The following is an 18,779-nucleotide window of genomic DNA, read 5'->3' as shown; positions in this document are numbered from 1 at the left end:
ACCACTCACTTCTTGTATTCCTGTTACAGCAGCCCTTGAAAACTAAGACACTCCACCAGCATATAAGCTCCATAAGAGCAGGGAGCACATCTTTCTCTGTCTTATCTTCAGTGCTGAGGTCAGTTCAGGGCTCACGGTGGAGAAGTCACCAATAAATATTTACCAGATGGAAGAGTGACTGAATTAAACTTATGGCTCCTCAAAAGTTCTTGTCTACCTTTTTGTCATGGTACCTGCTGCTGTTTCCTCTGGCTAAAATTCTTGTACCTGCTTGTTCTCTTGGTAGGCTTCTATTCATCCTATAAGATTTCACGTCCTTTGTGAAAACTTTCTTAATATCCGTGGATTGAGCTCATACTTGTTTCTCAGTGACATTACAGCCTCTTTGACTCACTGCACTGCAGTCATTTTCATACCTCCCTACTGGGCTATGGGCTTCCCCAGGGCAAGGCTGTGCTTGCTAATTTGTATTTTTTGTATCCTTAATTCCTGGAGCCCTGGTGGGCTCCTCCTAGCACATACTTACTTGGCACATACAGTTGTTCAATGAAGGTTGGTTGAGTGATTGAATAAACACATGAAAAGAAAGTAGATGATTAGCACAAATGATTGTGACAATGTTCCCTGATTTAAACTATAAGTAAATAAAATTCTGGATTTATTAAAGGAAAAGCACCAGTGTGTGAGTGTATATGTTGTGCAGAGCAGTACGTGTGTGAGAGAGGGAGTTAGAAGAGGTGAACATATAATTATTCTGTATAAAATACTTCTATTTATAAAATAACCAGTTGCCACTGAGTTGACTGACTCATGGCGACCTCACGTGTGTCACAGAAGAACTGAGCTCCATAGGGTTTTCAGTGGCAGATTTTCAGAAGTAGATTGTCAGGCTTTTCTTCCGACGTGCCTCTGGGTATACTCAAACTTCCAACATTTCGGCTAGCAGCCGAGTGTGTTAACTGTTTGCACCACCCAGGAAGTCATTTATAGAACAGACCATCATAAAAACTACCTTAGTTTATATAAAATCTGATATGATTGACCAACTTTCATTTCCACATGTTTTTTTCAGAAACAGAACTGCTAGGTAAAGTGCGAGAACAGTGGGAATGATGGCAAAGTTTATGTGCCTGTGACTTTAGTGTGATCCGGACCAGAATAGCATGGGGTTCACGCTGCGCTCTGCGAGGCTCTACTGCCATGTTAGGAAATATGACTAATAGAAAATGAATGGAGGGAGGAGAAAAAAATTTTTCTTAAATACACACACACACACACACACACACACACACACAGGTGTGTGTATATATGTATATTCTTTGTCGTCTCTGGATTTATATTCTCTCTTAATACAACTGTTGCTTGCTTTTCACCATCTTAAATAAAACTGCCAAGTTGGAAATAAGCCAAAGAATTTATGAGCAAACCTATTTTTCTCTCTGTTCTTTTATCTTTCTTTTTAATAAAAATGCTCCATTCACCTGCCTTCAGAGTCTAGCTGAAGAGGTTTCTTTAAAGTGGGAGGAGGAGGGGCAAAAGCAGTGTCTCTAAAACAACAAAAAGGTTTCTCAAACATTTTAATTGTATGGAAAATCTGCCTCTCTTCTTTCTCTTCCCAGAACAAGTAATATTAGAGGATCCATATTGCAAATAAAGAATTTCAGTGGAAAGGGCTCTCTGGAAAACGTCCTTTTCCCTGTGGATCTAGAGCTGGCTTGCCTTGTGTGATTTCAGGATGTCTGAAAGGTCTCCAACTGCACAATTTCTTCTCTGGGGTTTTGCCATTAGATGTTAATAAACTGCTCCTTTTAAACAAACCCTGATTTAAAAGTTTTAAAAGAACTAGCTAGCCTATGACCATTTCTAGTTCTGTGACTTAGCCGGGATGGCTGCCCTAGGGAGTGGCAATTTTAATAGACAAAGAATGGCAATGCCTTGTGGAAGGCCTCAAACAGCATGAGGAAATGGATGTCCCTTTGCAAGGAGGAGATAGGACTCCAACAGGTGGGCTGTGGGTAGAAAAGGGATAGGAAAAGGATGGAGTAGGATTAAAGTTTGCCTAGTTCACATTTACCAGGGCGAGACTCTCCAGAGAGCTGGGGGAGGCTTTTTTGAATACAAACGAATAAAAAATAAGAAGCAACTCTATCTATTTTGTAATTAAATAAAAAAAAAAATACTTAAAAAATTAAATACAGAAACTTCAAGGAAAAAAAACCACCTCAAAACTACTTTGTGCTAGACACCATGATTTACTGAGATCATTGGATCTTCTGACCCTGAGAATCCCTGTTGGGACACCCATGTTGCCCAGGACGAAACCTGAAGTAAGCTAGCCTGATTGGGTGGCATGAGGGCCATGAGGCCTGCCGGGGCTTCTCTCAAGGCATTCGGATTCTGGAGAGAGTGCATGGGCATGTGCGATGGTGGTGATGATAAAATCTCTCTCCAGGTTAGTGTTCCTTGTAACTTGCTTGTCTTGTTTATGGAGAATAATATGTTGCTTATTTCCGGGGAAGTTTTTCTCAGCTCTGGTAAAATCAGAGTTTAAGAAGTAAGAACTGGGAGGCTGATGTTGCACTTTATCAAGATTTCCAGCCATGAAGTAGAGAGAGCTAACATGTCTTGAACAATCAGTTCTTCAACTTGGGACAAGTTCATTTTCTGTGCCTTAGTTTTCTCATCTGTAAAATAGGGATAAATTTAGTCTTACTTTATAGTGTTGTTGTGAGAATTAAGTGTCATTAGGCTTCAAGAATTTTTAACAGAGGAGGGCACATAGTGTTAGCCATAATAACCATGGCAATGACTATTCTGAGCAAGGCATTGAACTCTTTGCTATCTCATTTAATGTTCAAAACAATTGTTTTTCGTAACTATTTTCATTCCATTTTGCAGTTGAACGAACAGAGTTACAGAGAGCTTAACTAACTTACCCAACGGCATACAACTAGTAAGCTTCAGAACAAATGGGATTCAAACTTAGGCTGGTTGGGCCCCAAGGCTCCCATGAATTCCCACACCTCTCTATTGGAATCTCAGTCCTCTAAAAGCTCCCACTGTATTCCTATAGCAGTTCTAAAAGCTCCCACTGTATTCCTATAGCAGCTTGCCTGGATCTTTCTGGTGAATTTCCCCACATCCTGATTTTATTTTATTTTTTTTCTTTTCAGCAAAGTTTCCTCTGCTAATCCCTCCTCCAGTGTAACTTTGTTAGCTTTGGGGACACACCCCTGGCTAGGCCTGGGCTTACAGGGCAGCCTCTCTCCACCCCTTTCCTCTGCTCCTGTTTAAAGTGTCACTAGATGCCTCTGGTTCACTCCCTTTGCTTTTAGCCCTTACAGGGGCAGGAAGGATCAAGGCAAGGCCCATCAGTCCTGGGGTGGCAGTGAAGTGGTCTTGGGGGAGCACCGACTCCCCTGAAGCCCCTTCTTCATAGGGACTGTTGGTGACAAAAGAAAACCAACTGGGAAGATGAAGAGCTGCTGGTAAGAACGTGTCACTGAAGAGAATGGTGGGGAGACTGGGCTGCCTTAGAACCAAGGGTCTGTGTTTTTTCAGTGATGGGGACAAGAGAGTAAGACAGAAGAGAGACAGCTGAGAGAGTAAGACAGAAGTGAGACAGAGAGTAAGACAAAAGAGAATAAGCGTGAGAGATGGAAGAGAGAGACAAAGACAGAAGAGAAAGAAAGAGGAGAAGGAGAGACAGGAGGAAGGGATGGGGACAGTGAAACAGGTAGAGACATGGAGAGGCAGAAAAACAACGATAAAAAAAAAGAGAGACAAGGAAATACGTACAGAAACAGTGCGACAAATAGAGACAGAAGACATGAGATAGAAAAAAATTACAGGGAGAGTGGGAACTGGAAATGTACGAATTCATCAATGCTTTCAGTAAGATTTCAAAGTCATAATGGAAAAATAAATTATATTGGACTTTGATTATCTGCAATAATTAGGTTTACCAGGTTTAAAAATATGAAAGTAGGCCTCATTTGGAGGGACTTCTGTTGAAGGCATTTTCTTTTCTCTCTTCTTTAGGATAATTCCAGTTTTCTTCTTTGTATGCAGTTTCCTGAGACCCTGGGCATTGGCAGCTGTCAAACGTCGCCTAAGTAAGGGTCACAGTTTCTGTATTTTGAAATAGTCATTCCCATGAAAGATCAGGAGAGATATAGTATCTACAGTCCTTTACACCTGAACTCTTCAATTCAGCTTTGGACCATGGGTATATTTTAGGAGATGGTTTTCTCTAGTGAGTGCTGAGTATGGAAAGAAAGTCTGGACTGTGATCACAGTTGGCAGGAAGTCCAATCTGTGTGCTCCAGTGCCTAGCACAGTGCTTGGTTTGGATAGCGATTGTTAAATGTTGTATGGAGACATGGATAGACTGATGGATGGATGAATGGGTGGACAGACAGGCACCAATAATCTAGGCTCAGGGAAGATGTAGAGTATGGTCAAACATGCTGAGATGGATAGGACCAAGCTTTGTAAATGGGAAACATGTTTTTTTGAGGTCTGTGAGTTGGAATCGACTCGACAGCAATGGGTAGGGAATCTTTGTAGTGAGGCAAGCCTGAGCAGGGCATTGGGGTTAGACAGTTACAAGAAGTCTTTAGTGGTGGTGAAAAACTCTTTCTCCCTACAACCTTCTACTTGTGTAAGGAGCACCCAATTTCATTCTAAGATTTTGCATCAAATTGAGACTCTAATCCTTATGATTGTTTTCTCCTTCTCGTTACTCTTCCACATTCTAGGTTGCTAGCAATAGTCTAGTCAGCACCCTTATTTGATCTTTTAGAATGAAGTTGTGAAATTAATGCATCCTCTATATATTATTTAGGATTAGTGAATCCCAAGATTCCTCCAACCCCCTCCGCTATTTTACAAAGATTCTTAAGAATCCCACTCTTCAGCAGCCCCTTGGTTTAAGGCTGGCTCTGGATTCTTTTGGGAATTCTAAAATCTGTGGAGTTTAAGGAATTTTCTAGCCCAAACCACCAGGAGTTTTCCAAGCAGGCTTCAGACACCGTGCCATTCAGGATATTGCACAAGGGGAATAAATTCCTAACCTCCTCAAAAGGAACATTTTCCAAGCACAATTATTAAAGCAACGTTGTGTCTTGCATCCCTTCTAGGATGAGTTGGTGAGTGAATGATAATATTAGAGTCGTAGAGTTAAAACCAAATACTTATAAGCAAGCTGTTTGGTATAATATTATATTTTAAATAGTTGCTTAGCTCTTATTATGATGGGTACATCCTGCAATCCCTGTAGGGGATGAGGTAGGATAACATGCTATCTCTTTTGCAGGGTTCTCTATCAATTCGAATTCTAATGGCGAAGACGATCAACTCTGTCCTAAGGTCAGGATTGGCCAAGATGACTTACCAGGCAAGTAGTGATGTATCATTGGAAACGCGTGCTTGTTATACACTTTTTTATTTGGGAAAGTTGTGGAAAAGAATAAAACTGATCTCATTATGGACTCTTCATTTTGTGTTCCGTTTCTATAGGCTTTGATCTGATTTCTCAGTTCCAGGTAGATAAAGCAGCATCTAGAAGAGCTATCCAGAGGGTAGCGGGATCAACTGCATTGCAAGTGGCTTACAAGTTGGGAAGCAATGTAGACGTCAGGGTTCCAACCAGGTAATCTGTCATATATTGTACATATTTTATGTATTTATCTGCCCCAAAATTCTATTTTAAAAAATGATCAGCTATCCGATGTTAGAGAATCTGCTCATGCTCAATGTTTCTTTCTTTGGTCATTTTAACATATAGATGAAGGAATTTAGTTACCTACCTATCTTCAATGGCTGAATAATGTGAATGCACTTCATGTTTTCAGTACATAATTTACTTTCCATTCCAGGAAAAAAAAAATCACTGAGACTATTATACATTGATGCAGGACATATTCTTATTACTTTGCTCTCTGTTTTTCTATTTTGTCTGGTTTTGACTGAAAGGATCCATTGTAAAAAGTGCCAGAGGTTAGGCATAAATTTAACTGGGAGCTACGGAGTGGTTAGAAGACTCACAATGGTGCTGTTCAGGTGTTCTGGTGCTGAAATAGAAGTGCACGTCCAGTGCTTGGGTCCTGGCAGGGACCAAACATAAGCAAAGCTTGAGTAATGACAACAGAAACAATGGTAGTGTTAATGAAAAAATAATCATCCACTTCATATATCTGCTTCTCTGGAACTAAGCCTTTTATTCTTTAAATTATTTATAACCGAGGCTGCTTTAGTCTATATGCAAATGCTGAGCCATGCAGTGGTTATGAATGAGCTTCAGGATTTTAGTTTTTATATCGTCTGAATGCCCAATATGTGATTATATGACTTAAAGTGATCTTATGTTTTAGTGTACTGCCATCAAATATAGAATTAAGATTCCTTTGGTAGAGGAACAAGAAAGCTGAGGCTTAAGTTTAAAGGTAAATAATGATTAATTAGAATAGTAAAAGAATATTATAAAAAACCAAAACCAAACCTGATGCCATCAAGTCAATTCCAACTCATAGCGACCCTATAGGCCAGAGTAGAACTGCCCCATAGAGTTTCCAAGGAGCGCCTGGTGGATTCAAACTGCCAACCTTTTGATTAGCAGCCATAGCTCTTAACCACTACACCATCAGGGTTTCCAAAGAATATTATAGAAACTCTAAATATTTGTAATAATGGAAATTTTGGTTAAATAGAAGAATCTGGTAAAATATAGTGCCAACTTATGAACATAAATTTCATTTGTTGGACATACTATATCTTACAAAACAATAAGGATAGTGCTTTCCATGTGCACTATAAAAGACTGTTTTATACATTTACTAATTAACATCAGAAGACCCTGGTGGCGTAATGGTTAGGAGCTATGGCTGCTAACCAAAAGGTCGGCAGTTTGAATTCACCAGGCGCCCCTTGGAAACCCTATGGGGCAGTTTTGCTCTGTCCTGTAGGGTCGCTATGAGTCGGAATCCACTGGATGGCAACGGGTTTGGTAATTAACATTAATTAAATCTCATCTGCATCACAACCCTATGAGATAAAGACATTATTAACTCTGTTTATGGAGGAGGAAATGCAGGCCAGAAAGCTTAAGTTGTTTGCATAACCCAGGGCTAGGAGGTGCTGGCAGGATTGAAACCCAGACAGACTGGCTTCAGAGGTTGTGCTTCTAACCACCATTCTGTACCGACCCTGGAAAACCTTTCACATTTAGAAAAATTAAAGTCATGATAACAGCTACATTGACGTCTTTTTCCCCCTTCACATCTGCTTTTCATATACAGAAGTGCTAGTTGTGTTCCTTTAGAAACTTTCAAAAAAATTATTTTCTTTCTTTAATAAAATAAACACAACACAAGACCTCCAATGCCTACTAAGTTTTCTTTTCTATGATTTGAGGTACAATTTGGACTATATTTAACTATAAGTTCAGAGATTGACCAACTTGGGGCCACATAAACAAACCTCTAACCTCCTGCTCATGTTTCTTGTTACTGCTGTTTTTCTTTAACCGTCCAAAGCTATCACTAAATATTTTTCACAGGCTCTACCCAATATGCCATATTCTCTATCATCTTGACTCTTTGCCCTCACAAAGAATAGAAACCCTTGTTCAACTAGCAAGGTTTATTAAGAGATGAGGAAAGATGGAGGAAGGAAGCAGGAGAAGAAAGGATGAGAAAGAAAGAAGAAGAGCAGGAGGAGAGCCAGAGGGCTGACATAGATGGAGTCCCCAGTAGGTGGAAAGTCTATTCTTGGACAAGTTACTTAAACTAGCTTTACCTAAGTTTAAAATTAGGGACACTAATAATGACTATGTCATAGAGTTGTCATGAGGAGTAAATGTCAATAAACGGAGAGTGTTTAAACAATGCCTGGTACACAACGGTATTACCAATCCAAAAAACCCGTTGCCCTCGAGTTGATTCTGACTCATAGCGACCCTAGCGACCCTATAGGACAGAATAGAACTGCCCCATAGAGTTTACAGTGGTATTAGGTAAGTGTTTATTATTAGTCATGGAGAGCACTAGAAGGGGAGAGTGTAGGCAGATGAGTCTTTTCTCCCTAGTGGATTCTTTCTTTTCAAGCTGCCCTCTAAGCCCTACTCATTCAAAAGCCAGGTGGCAAGGAGAGAACGGGCTGGGAAAGCTCGCAGGCCATGCAGGGATTACTGTTTTGGCTTAAAGGGAATTTCTGTGCTGGAGAATATAGGCTCCGAGGACGCAAAAAAAAAAAAACTCTTAGCAGGATCTTCATGAGAGGGACAGGAGATTATGGCCTGTGAAGCTAATGTGTGTGATAGAGTCACAATTTATCCTTATTTATTATCCTAATTTTTTAAAAGAATAATTACAAGACATATAATTTTTTGCTGCTTTTTATTTTTAGCAAGAATAATTTTTATTTTAGGGAGAACAGTTTCTTTCACCTCTTGACTCCCACTTAAAAACATGTTCTGTTTCTTTGACTTACTGAACACAGTTCTTGGCTTTTCTTTGGGTTAAGGTCATAAACAGATGTTTCAAGGTCCAAAGACTTTTAATCTTTTATTCAAACTCTTGTGGTTCTCCTTTTAAGGTACTCTGTGCAGATTGTAATATAATGAAATAAAACATTTCTAGATCCAGCTGCTTTTAAATTATGTATGCTGTCAAGTTTACTTAGGGATGTGCATAGCATATTTGCAAGAACAGAATTTCAGGTATTCAAAAAGACAGCGGGACTGAACTGAGTGTTCTATCAATTAGACTTGCGAGGACTTAAAAAAATGGCCTTAGGTATATACATCTACATATATATTTTATTAATTTGAACACTAAAAGGACTTTTTTTCCTCTCCCCATATTGACATACTGTATTAGTCTAGTTTGAAAGATTAGTAACCTGATAATCTTAATTATATCTGTATATATATATTATCTTTATAGATATATAAAGAGAGAGAGATAAATGGATACTTTTGGTTTAGCAATAAGTCTATAAATGAGGTGCTCTTACAGCAACCCAGCTATGCTCCCCCTTTTTTTTGATTTTTAGTATTACAAACACCAAGTCAGAGGTAAATGGGGATACCATGTCCTAACCCGACCTTCGACATAATCTCTTTGTTCATTGAGCAGGAAAGGTTTCATGAAGCACAAATTGGGAAAAATTCCTCAATTAACGTCATGATGTCTTTGCAAAAGAGTCACCTAAGCAAGTTACTGTGACTTAAGTGAAGACGTGCTAGGATTTTTTTTTTTTAGGGACTCAAGATACTCCACAGTCTTGCTCAGAATGTCTGAAAACAAATATGTAGGTAACATAAATCAGTTTTTTTTTTCTCTTAAGTCTAGAAAAACAATGCTTAAAGGAAGAGAAGATGAAGCATTAGGATTTATCTTCGTTTTACCAAAATCTCACACCTCAACAATAACTATTTTGGACCAAAAAAAAAAAAAAATTCTCTTAGCATCTGGTTAAATCCAGACCATTAATTGAAAAGAATATTCAAAATAATCTATTCCATGATTTTAATGGATACTTGCCAAATTTCACCTTTGAGCAAAACTTTTAAAACTTATCTTCAAGCTCAAAATTAATTCAGGTCAGTTAAATGAGATGTACAAACCTCCATAAGGCTTTATAATTATATACCAGGTATTATATTGTCATTAGTGAACCTTAGTTTCTTTTTCAGAGGTTATTATGGAATAAGTATAATTCTGAAAAATCTAAAGTTAAAGTAAATATAACTTTTTAAGTCACTTGCAAGATTGGTAAATAGAAACTATGTAAAAAAAAAAAAAAAAAAAACCAAACATCTGGAAAGACATGGTAGACGTTTTCCACTTTGGAAAAAAAAAAAAGCTCATCGCCGTCAAGTCAATTCCAACTCATAGAGACCCTATAGGACAGAGTAGAACTGCCCCATAGGGTTTCCAAGGAGCGCCTGGTGGGTTCGAACTGCCGACCTTTTGGTTAGTAGCCATAGCTCTTAACCACTATGCCACCAGGGTTTCCATTGGAAAAATAGGATAGTAGATAATTAGATAATTCTTGTATAAATTTTTCTTCTTTAACTACAAACTGAATATTTTAAGTGCACATGTTAAAAACTCCTATACTCATTGCTGCCAAATCGATTCTGACTCATAGCAACCCTATATAGGACAGAGTAGAAGTGCCTCATAGAGTTTCCAAGGAGCGGCTGGTGGATTGGAACTGCCAACCTTTTGGTTAGCAGCTGAGCTCTTAACCACTGCAACACCAAAACCTCCTATACAACAGATAAATACTTAGTGAATTGAAAACTTTGCAATAAGAATAATACACATCACCAGAAATCATTTAAATGTGAACCAACAAAGGAATTCACCCAGCACCATAAATACAAATCAAAGTCATATTAGAAAATAATGGATGGAGGTGTCATACCAGATGGAAAGTCCCGTATTTCTGTTATTTTTATAAAGCAATAATATTTAAGATAGTTGACCAATTTTATTGAAGTTTTACAAGAATATTTGCAGCAAAAAACATGTGTGCTCGTTTTTGCTGCTAAAAGAGATGATAAAGTTTTAAAGTTAAAGGAAATCAGAGTAAGGACTGAAAATCTTAGCAAGTCGAGTAGTTTCATTTATTGCCTGATATCCTTGGAATTAAGGAATTTTCTGGTTTAGAAAGTTTTGAGCCCAACAATAGATTGTAACATAATGGGTAACAACATATATGCCAATACGATAAATTTACATATTAATCATTTTAGTTTGTAGAACAAATTTAATCAGCATTCATTTAGATGTTTTTCTTTCCTTTCTCTTCTTTACTCTTCACTAGAAAGGGGCTATGTAACAGGAGTTTGGCATGAAGGAATGCGACTTGGGACTCCGGATCCTGGTCCATAACTATGCTTAGCAATTTCAAATTGTATTACTTAGCATTCACAATTAATTGGCATCTAGTTTTCCTAGCATTTCCTTCTTGTTGAAGAATTTTTCTATGCTTAGAAGAAGGAAAGTAGAAGGATATAACTTTTATGTCCTTGAAAACTGATGTTTACATTTAACAGTCCCTGATTTTTAAAGTTCAGTTTTCAGCTTTTAGCAGCTTGGCTCCATCAGAAAAATATCCAGGTAGCTAATGAAACTCCAGATCGCGGTCTCTACCGAGACTGGAGATGCCTTAGGGACACTGATAGTCTCATGTTGCTATTTAAAGTAGGAAAAGAAGTAGCAATGATAGATGCTTCCATGGCAGATTGGGGAACAACTGGGTTGGAGTAGAGAAGTAAGAACTGGCTGCCTTTCCCTTGTCACACATTCAGTGACAAGCAGCTGGCTGCTACTTTAACATCACACTTTGAAGTCCTTGGAAAAGACAAACATCCTCAGTGTGAAGAAGCTTCTAAAACCTGTATAGTGACTGATTCTCAAAATGCTTACATGGCTCTAGGATATAATTGAGAAGAGGAATACACAGGCAATTGTGGAAATAAAAAATAATTCTTAACTGTTAAAATAAAAAAAAATTAAAGTCTTCTTTAATTAAATGGTTTCATAAACTAGTAGAGCTGATTTGGATCCCAAATGATCTCTCACTTGTGACCACTGTTGCCAAGAATTTTGCAAGAATGTGTTTCTTGGCTGAGATGGAATTCTGAACAGTAGCTCTTTGGGTAGCATAAATAGTAATATTGTTGGGATTATACCCATTGGAAACCCTCCTTAACCATGAAGATTTTTATGTGTATTTTAAGACAGAGCCTTAATGTACATGAATGATTGAAACTTTGTGAAGGTCTTGATGAACACGCATGAAGAACAAATAGTGCATAGTTTTTTACACCATAGCCTTTCTGTCTAGAATCTAAAATAGCATACGAGGGAATATGGTAACTATAGATGGGTATAGAAAACAAGATTTATATTTTTTGTTTTAAATTTTACTCAGGCGTTTATATCCCAGTGGACTGCCCAAAGAATACTCCTTTTTAACTACTTTTCGGATGACTGGAAGCACACTTGAAAAGAACTGGAATATTTGGCAGATTCAGGATTCCTCAGGGAAAGAGCAGGTTGGCGTGAAGATTAATGGCCAAACAAAATCCGTTGCATTTTCATACAAGGGACTGGATGGAAGTCTCCAAACAGCAGCCTTTTTGAATCTGCCCTCCTTGTTTGACTCCCAGTGGCATAAGATCATGATTGGTGTGGAAAGGAGTAGTGTTACTCTTTTTATAGACTGTAACAGAATTGAATCCTTACCTATAAAGCCAAGAGGCCAAATCAGTGTCGACGGCTTTGCTGTGCTGGGAAAACTCGCAGATAACCCTCAAGTTTCTGTTCCGGTGAGTATAAAACCATATACTGTGGTAGATAAAAAACAAAACAAAACAAACGATAGCAACAGCAGCAGCAACGCAACAAAAAACAAAACCAGATTGCTAAAAATTAATACCTCAGGCATCTTTGACTTAGCTTAATGTCTTAAGCAATGAACAGTTTATTCACTTTTTTAATTCATTCAAGCACCTATTCAAAAAGCCTTAGGTGTCTATTTTGAGAGTAGCTTGTACCAGATGGAACTGGGAATCAGAGGAAGTTAAGTAGGTGGCTTCTATGTTGAGGAACTTAATGTCTACTTGGAAGATGCTACATGCCTACCTGGAGCACTTAGAAAGAAAGTCACACTGGTGTGGTACATATTGTGTATATTTAACTAATGAGAATATTCAAAGTAAGGTTAAGATGAGTAGTGGACTTAGTCAAGAGTTCCATGTTTCTTAGAAGCAATAAACCTCCAGACTGAAGGACTCAAATTGACGAATAAAGAGGAGAAAGTGCATTCTAGCCGAGGGAAACAGCACACAAGGGAAAAAAGAAGCAGAAAAAAGTAGGTCACATTTAAAGGTCTGGAGACTGGCTGATTTAGATGATATGTGTATGTAAAAAGGCATGGGTATGTGTTGGGGAAAGAGCGAGGGATACTAACTGGGGAATGGTGACAGATGAAGTAAGGAAGTCATATGGTGTCTGATCAATAAGAATAAAAGTTATGGAGATGGCATAATTTTTATTTATTTAGAAATAGGTCTTGCATGACATATCATAGCAGTAAAGGATTTTAGAACTCTTCATGATTTTATTGTAGAGATCCATGGATATAAACGTAAGGAATTAAATAATGACAAAATAATTGTGCTAACAAGTACCATGGAGTATTATTATTTTGGATTGTTAAACTTTCACTGAACAATCCTTTAAAAGGTTACTTTATAATATTATGACAGAAAATTTAAAATATGTCTTAGAGGACAAGTGTTCGTTTGGGGGAAAGTAATGAATTTAGAGATCAGTAAATAAACTATTGCTGCCAACATCTTTCTCTGTCTTGAAACTGTTGAATTCTGGTCACAAAACCTATATCATGCAGTGTAGCACGGGTGACACCGTGATTTTCAATTGCTTCTGTGCACGTCTCTAAAGAAAAAAAGGTTATCCGGCAGCTTGGTAACGGAATTGTTCGAATAACTTGTTTTCCAGGGAAGAATGGTGATTGGTGTGAAGGGTAGTGTGAAATTTCTATATTCTGTGTTGGACAGGAAGCAATCTGTAACTGCCACATTACTGCTCTGGCTTGTAGACACTTGAGAAAATATTTCTTCAACTAATGAATTATCACACCTCAAGTGGCTGGGCTAGAAAGCTGATGGGACCACTGTTGTGCCATCTTGAAATTTTGTGCTGCAAAATCTTTGCAATGGTGCTGGAGAGATTTTCAGACAACATCGGAACTTTGAAGTATCTGTGTCATTTCTGAACCACAGGTGAGGAGGAGAAGACCTTAGGGCATGAATATCAATTTTTTTATTGATTTATTTATTCATGCCCACTTCAAGTCATTTTATCCTGAATTTTGGATGCTAGAATGCTGTTAAATTATCTGATTGCTATACAGGTAAAAAAAAAAAAAAATGATATTACACCATTATACTACAGTCAAGCAATAATGTTGTATCAGATTGTAGGTTTTCTGCCAAGTCTAGTCTCACGTCATAGTGGAGAAAAAATTGGAAGTATAGGACAAGTTGTCTTCTATTTTATTCTGCCATGTGCAGGAATATAGCAAAGAACATGGAAGCTGGTGTTAACATTATGCTTCTAGTCCACAGAGGAGCTTTTCAAAGTCAGTACCCCGTAGATCATAAAAGTATTCGAAATAGGTGTTTAGAAATTACTTGCTTCAGACTGAATTCTGACTCCCTCACAAGGAAACACAAAAAAGATTTGAATTTAAAGCCCCATTAGTGTTCTACATCTGATCATGATGACTATGATGTCGGTGACAATGATAACTAAAATAGATCAAGGTGATAGGCTAAGAAAATTCTGCCTTCACTCAAGGACTGACAGTAACAACGTAGAACTCAGACATGTCCCCAAAGTGTTTTTCTCAAATTGCACCCTGTATAAGACAAAGAAGTGGAAAACTCCATGTAAGGAAAGCCCGTTTATGTTTTTTTAGCATCTTAATACCCTTAACTTAGGAATTTAAAGTTTTAAGAATGCTCTCATTCCTGTTAACTTATTTGACCCTTCCAACAATTTTTATAAGATAGCAAGCACAGATGAGATTGTCTCCATTTCTTAGCTGAAAAAGTGACTTCAAGCATGTCAGTTGACCTCTAAGAAATAATTGTAGGTATAAAATTTCTAATACACTTTATTTTCTGCTATACCAATTAGCCTTCCTTTGAGAAAAAGAAAATTAAGTGTAAGCACATGTCTTTCCTTATTGAGCTTCTCATCGTTCTCATTTTGGAAGGAATTTGTGATTTGCATAGACTTTTCAGGATTTACTTTACAGGATAAGCAATAATTTTTTATTTAAAAAGAAGGACAATTGCACAGTATAAAACACGTCCTCGGTCATTAATTCTACTTGTTCATTCATTTAGTAAACATTCACTGTATGGCTATATTCTGGGTATACAAAGTGACATAAATCACAGACCTTATCTTCAAGGTGCTGCAGTCTATTGGGGTTGGGAGGAACTGAGACAATAAACAATCGCAATGTAACATGATAAGGACCATGGTAGTGAAAAGCACTGGGTGCCATGGAAGCACATGGAAAAGGCTGCTCACTCAGATTAGGACAGAGAGGCACTAGAGAGTGGAGGTCAAGGATATTTCCTGAAGGAGATGATGCCTGAGCAGAATTCCGAGGAATCAAGAGTTATCCAGGAGAAATGGGGTCCAGTATTCTAGGCAAAGGGATACTCGTTTGGGAAGTCCCACGTTTATCGATTCTTTTCTTTTCAGTCTTTATCAGTCTCCTTATACCGCTCCTTATTTTTTTAGACTAAGAATTCAAATACTTGGAAAGCCCACAGATAAAGCCCAAGTGTCCACAAGGCCTAGTTGAAAACCTAGGCCTTTGTTTTCATTTTATGGCCTGTGATCTTGGCCTTTTCACCAATTTGGCTGAAATCTGAAGTTGCTGGCAATTACTGAAGAGTGAAGATGACTACTTGCCCCTTAACTCAGAATGGAAATTGCTTCTGTCACAACACTTTGGTGTGTACTGAGGGAGCAACAGGTACTAATATCCACATATTCTGAGAGGTAGAAGAATTATACTGATAGGCTACTCTTCTCTCAACTTGGAGACAGCAAATATTCAATATTACTGTGTAAGAAATTTTAAATTAAAATGTGTCAATAGCGTGAAAACAAGAAAGGACAGTGTATTTTTCAATTTTTCTTTATGACATTTTATTTATTCTAATTGTGGCACTACATTAATTGAATACTTTTTTCAGGTTCAGCTTTTTCTTTAGTAAATAAATCAAAAGCAAAACATTCCTTCTAATGGTGTTGTCAGATGACAAAAGTTAGCCCTAGAAATCACATCATAAAAAATGCAATTGAGAACATTTGATGGACCATTAATGCTAAAAGACTCATTTATATTGCACTTGTGTGTGATTTTTCCCTGTCTATCCTATCTTTTGTCTCGTTCCCTTTTTGAAATTGGAAAAAGAAATCAATTTCAAGAGGTTTTCATAAACCTTGCGATAGAGTTATTCATGTGGTCTACAACTCAAACACCTTCTCATCATTCATAGTTACTTAGTGGGCTCAGAGAATTTTATATTTTTTCCTAGTGTATTGCTGTAATACATTGTCAGTTTGATTTTAAAGCAATAAATTCCATATTTCCTATTCTCCTTTCTGCCCATATTTTAGGATGATGCTATTTATCCTACTGCAAAGCTCAGTTTCCTGGCAGCATACCATAAAAACATGTTATTTTACGACAGATTCTTTATTGTTTCTTGTCAGCATGATTGCCTAGGAGAGTTATTTGGTACAGTTCTATTAGAAAACAAAGTTAGCCTTTCCCCCTTTTCATGGATGTACACCAGGGGTTTGGGTTTGTTTGAGGAAGAATAAAAGTTTATGCGGTTTTATAAATATATGATTCAAAACATTTTTCTTTTTACCTAGCCATTTGCCAAATAAATGTGGAACGTGACTAATCAGGCGGATAGAATACTTTTAAAAGTATATCTCAAATTGTTGCTTTATGCCTATTTTTGTTAAATTCAGAGAAAATGTGGGAGCAAATAGAAAGAGCTGGCAACACTGTTCAGGGAAAATCTATCTGTTCTTTTCTTTATTCCATAAAAGTAAATCACACTAACTTTTGTTTTCAACAAATTTAAAAACAATGAATGAATGGTAACACAGGAAAAATAAATGATAAGGTTGTGACCAGTATTATTTCTGGTATTTGAGAAGTAGTGTAGAGAAGTTATATTTTTAGTGATGTAAGGAATGCATAATATCCACTATGCATAATAGCCAAACTATTAGGTTTTCTTATTTAGTTGTTTTTTGACAAGTACACTTTTTTACAAATACTCTCTTACTTGGAAGTATTAAATAAATACCACAGAGATGGTAATGTTATCCTGGATATATGTAGGTATGATTTGATTGGAATATTTTAAAATGCTGTCAGAACAATTTTTTGTAGATACAACCTAGCCTGCTGCATTATAGACCATATTAGCAACATCAACTGGATTTTCAACTAGGTGGCAGTGAAACGAGAACACACAGAAAGAGGTTACTAACTCAGGAGAAGCCATGATTTAGGGAAGAGGCTATAGATAACTAGAATAAAAACTAAATGATGGCCAAACTTGCTTCTAATGGAAAATTGAAAACACTGTAATCTTTATTGGCTGCAGTTGTACCCATACGGTTGCATTAAAAAAAAAAAAAAATCAGTGCAATTAGCTTTTCTATTTCTATAAAGTGTACATGGGCTAAGATCATAAAGAAATCCTTGTTATGTAGACTGGATGACTAGAAGGCAAGAGATTAACTTCATGATATTTTTTCTTGTTTTCATGTTAATTTTTATATGATTAGTTTCTTTGGTTACAACATGGTTCAATAGAATCATGGGCTTTCAGAGCTAGAGAAAACTTGGAGGGCATCTAGTCCAAACCTCTCACTTTGCACATGAAAAAATTGACACCCAGACAGGGGAAGGGGCTTGCCCAAATCATAGTCAAACCATAAGGCAAATACTTTATTCACTGTATCTGTCTTACCCATTTCTACATATTCATTTATTAACATCAACAATTATTAAGCATCTACTAAATTATACTCATTATTTAAGGTGGTGATGAAAACAGACAGAAATTAATGCTCTAATGGAGCTTACATTCTGGGAAGAGGAGACAGACATAAAGAAACAAATGAGTGAATGTATAGTATGTCAGGTGGTCATAAATGCTATGGAGAAAATGAAGCAGGAAATTAGAGTGACTGGGAAGAGGGCCTCATTGAAAAGAAAACATTTTAGTTGAAATCTGAAGGAAGTGAAAGAGTTAGCCATATGGATGTTTGGGGGAGGAGGATTCCAGGAAGAGACAACAGTGAGTGAAAAGGGACTGAGGTGTGAGAAATTACTGCAATAATTCAGGCAAAGATGAGCTCGGTTTGGAACAGAGTGGTAGCGGTGCAGGTGGCACAAAGTGGTCAGGTCCTGATATATTTTTTAAATAATATTGTGTTTCTGGTGAAAGATTACACAGCATATTAGGCCACCATCTGACAATTTTTTATACGAATTGTTCAGTAACATTAATTACATTTTTCACAATGTATTAACATTCTTTTTAATTGCATTCTGGTTGTTCTGTTTCCAGTGCTCTAGTTTCCCTGCCCGTTTATCTTCTCACCTTTGTTGTTGTTGTTAGGTGCCCTCGAGTTGGTTCTGACTCATAGCAACCCTACGTACAACAAAATGAAACACTGCCCCGTCCTGCGCCATCCTCACAATCGTTGTGCTTGAGCCCATTGTTGCAGCCACTGCGTCAATCCATCTCGTTGAGGGTCTTCCTCTTTTTCGCTGTCCCTCTACTGTACCCTGCATGATGTCCTTCTCCAGGGACTGGTCCCTCCAGATAACACATCCAAAGTATGTGACACAAAGTCTTGACATCCTTGCTTCTAATGAGTATTCTGGCTGTACTTCTTCCAAAACATTTGTTTGTTCTTCTGGCAGCCCATAGTATATTCAATATTCTTCCCCAACATCATATTTCAAAGGCATCAGTTCTTCTTTGGTCTTCCTTACTCATTGTCAAGCTTTCACATGCATATGAGACAACTGAAAACACCATGGCTTGAGTCAGGCACACCTTAGTCCTCAAAATGACGTCTTTGCTTTTTTAACACCTTAAAGAGGTCTTT

General features: G+C 37.5%; 1 protein-coding gene across 1 annotated transcript in view; it reads left to right on the top strand.

The window, feature by feature from the left end:
• The first annotated feature begins 3,322 nt into the window (after nt 1-3,322).
• COL9A1 (collagen type IX alpha 1 chain) overlaps nt 3,323-18,779 on the top strand; it is a 97,345-nt gene continuing 81,888 nt past the window's right edge. The window contains exons 1-5 of the mRNA XM_004381358.2: nt 3,323-3,488; nt 4,042-4,115; nt 5,318-5,398; nt 5,521-5,653; nt 11,950-12,346. Of these exons, the coding sequence (XP_004381415.1) occupies nt 3,475-3,488; nt 4,042-4,115; nt 5,318-5,398; nt 5,521-5,653; nt 11,950-12,346 (699 nt within the window). The 5' untranslated portion in view covers nt 3,323-3,474. The remainder of the gene's footprint in view (nt 3,489-4,041; nt 4,116-5,317; nt 5,399-5,520; nt 5,654-11,949; nt 12,347-18,779) is intronic.

The sequence above is a fragment of the Trichechus manatus genome, unplaced genomic scaffold (assembly GCF_000243295.1).
Source record: "Trichechus manatus latirostris isolate Lorelei unplaced genomic scaffold, TriManLat1.0 scaffold00083, whole genome shotgun sequence".
NCBI lineage: Eukaryota > Metazoa > Chordata > Mammalia > Sirenia > Trichechidae > Trichechus > Trichechus manatus.
Note: the sequence above shows the minus strand (reverse complement) of the source record. Positions and strands in the feature narration are given on the sequence as shown.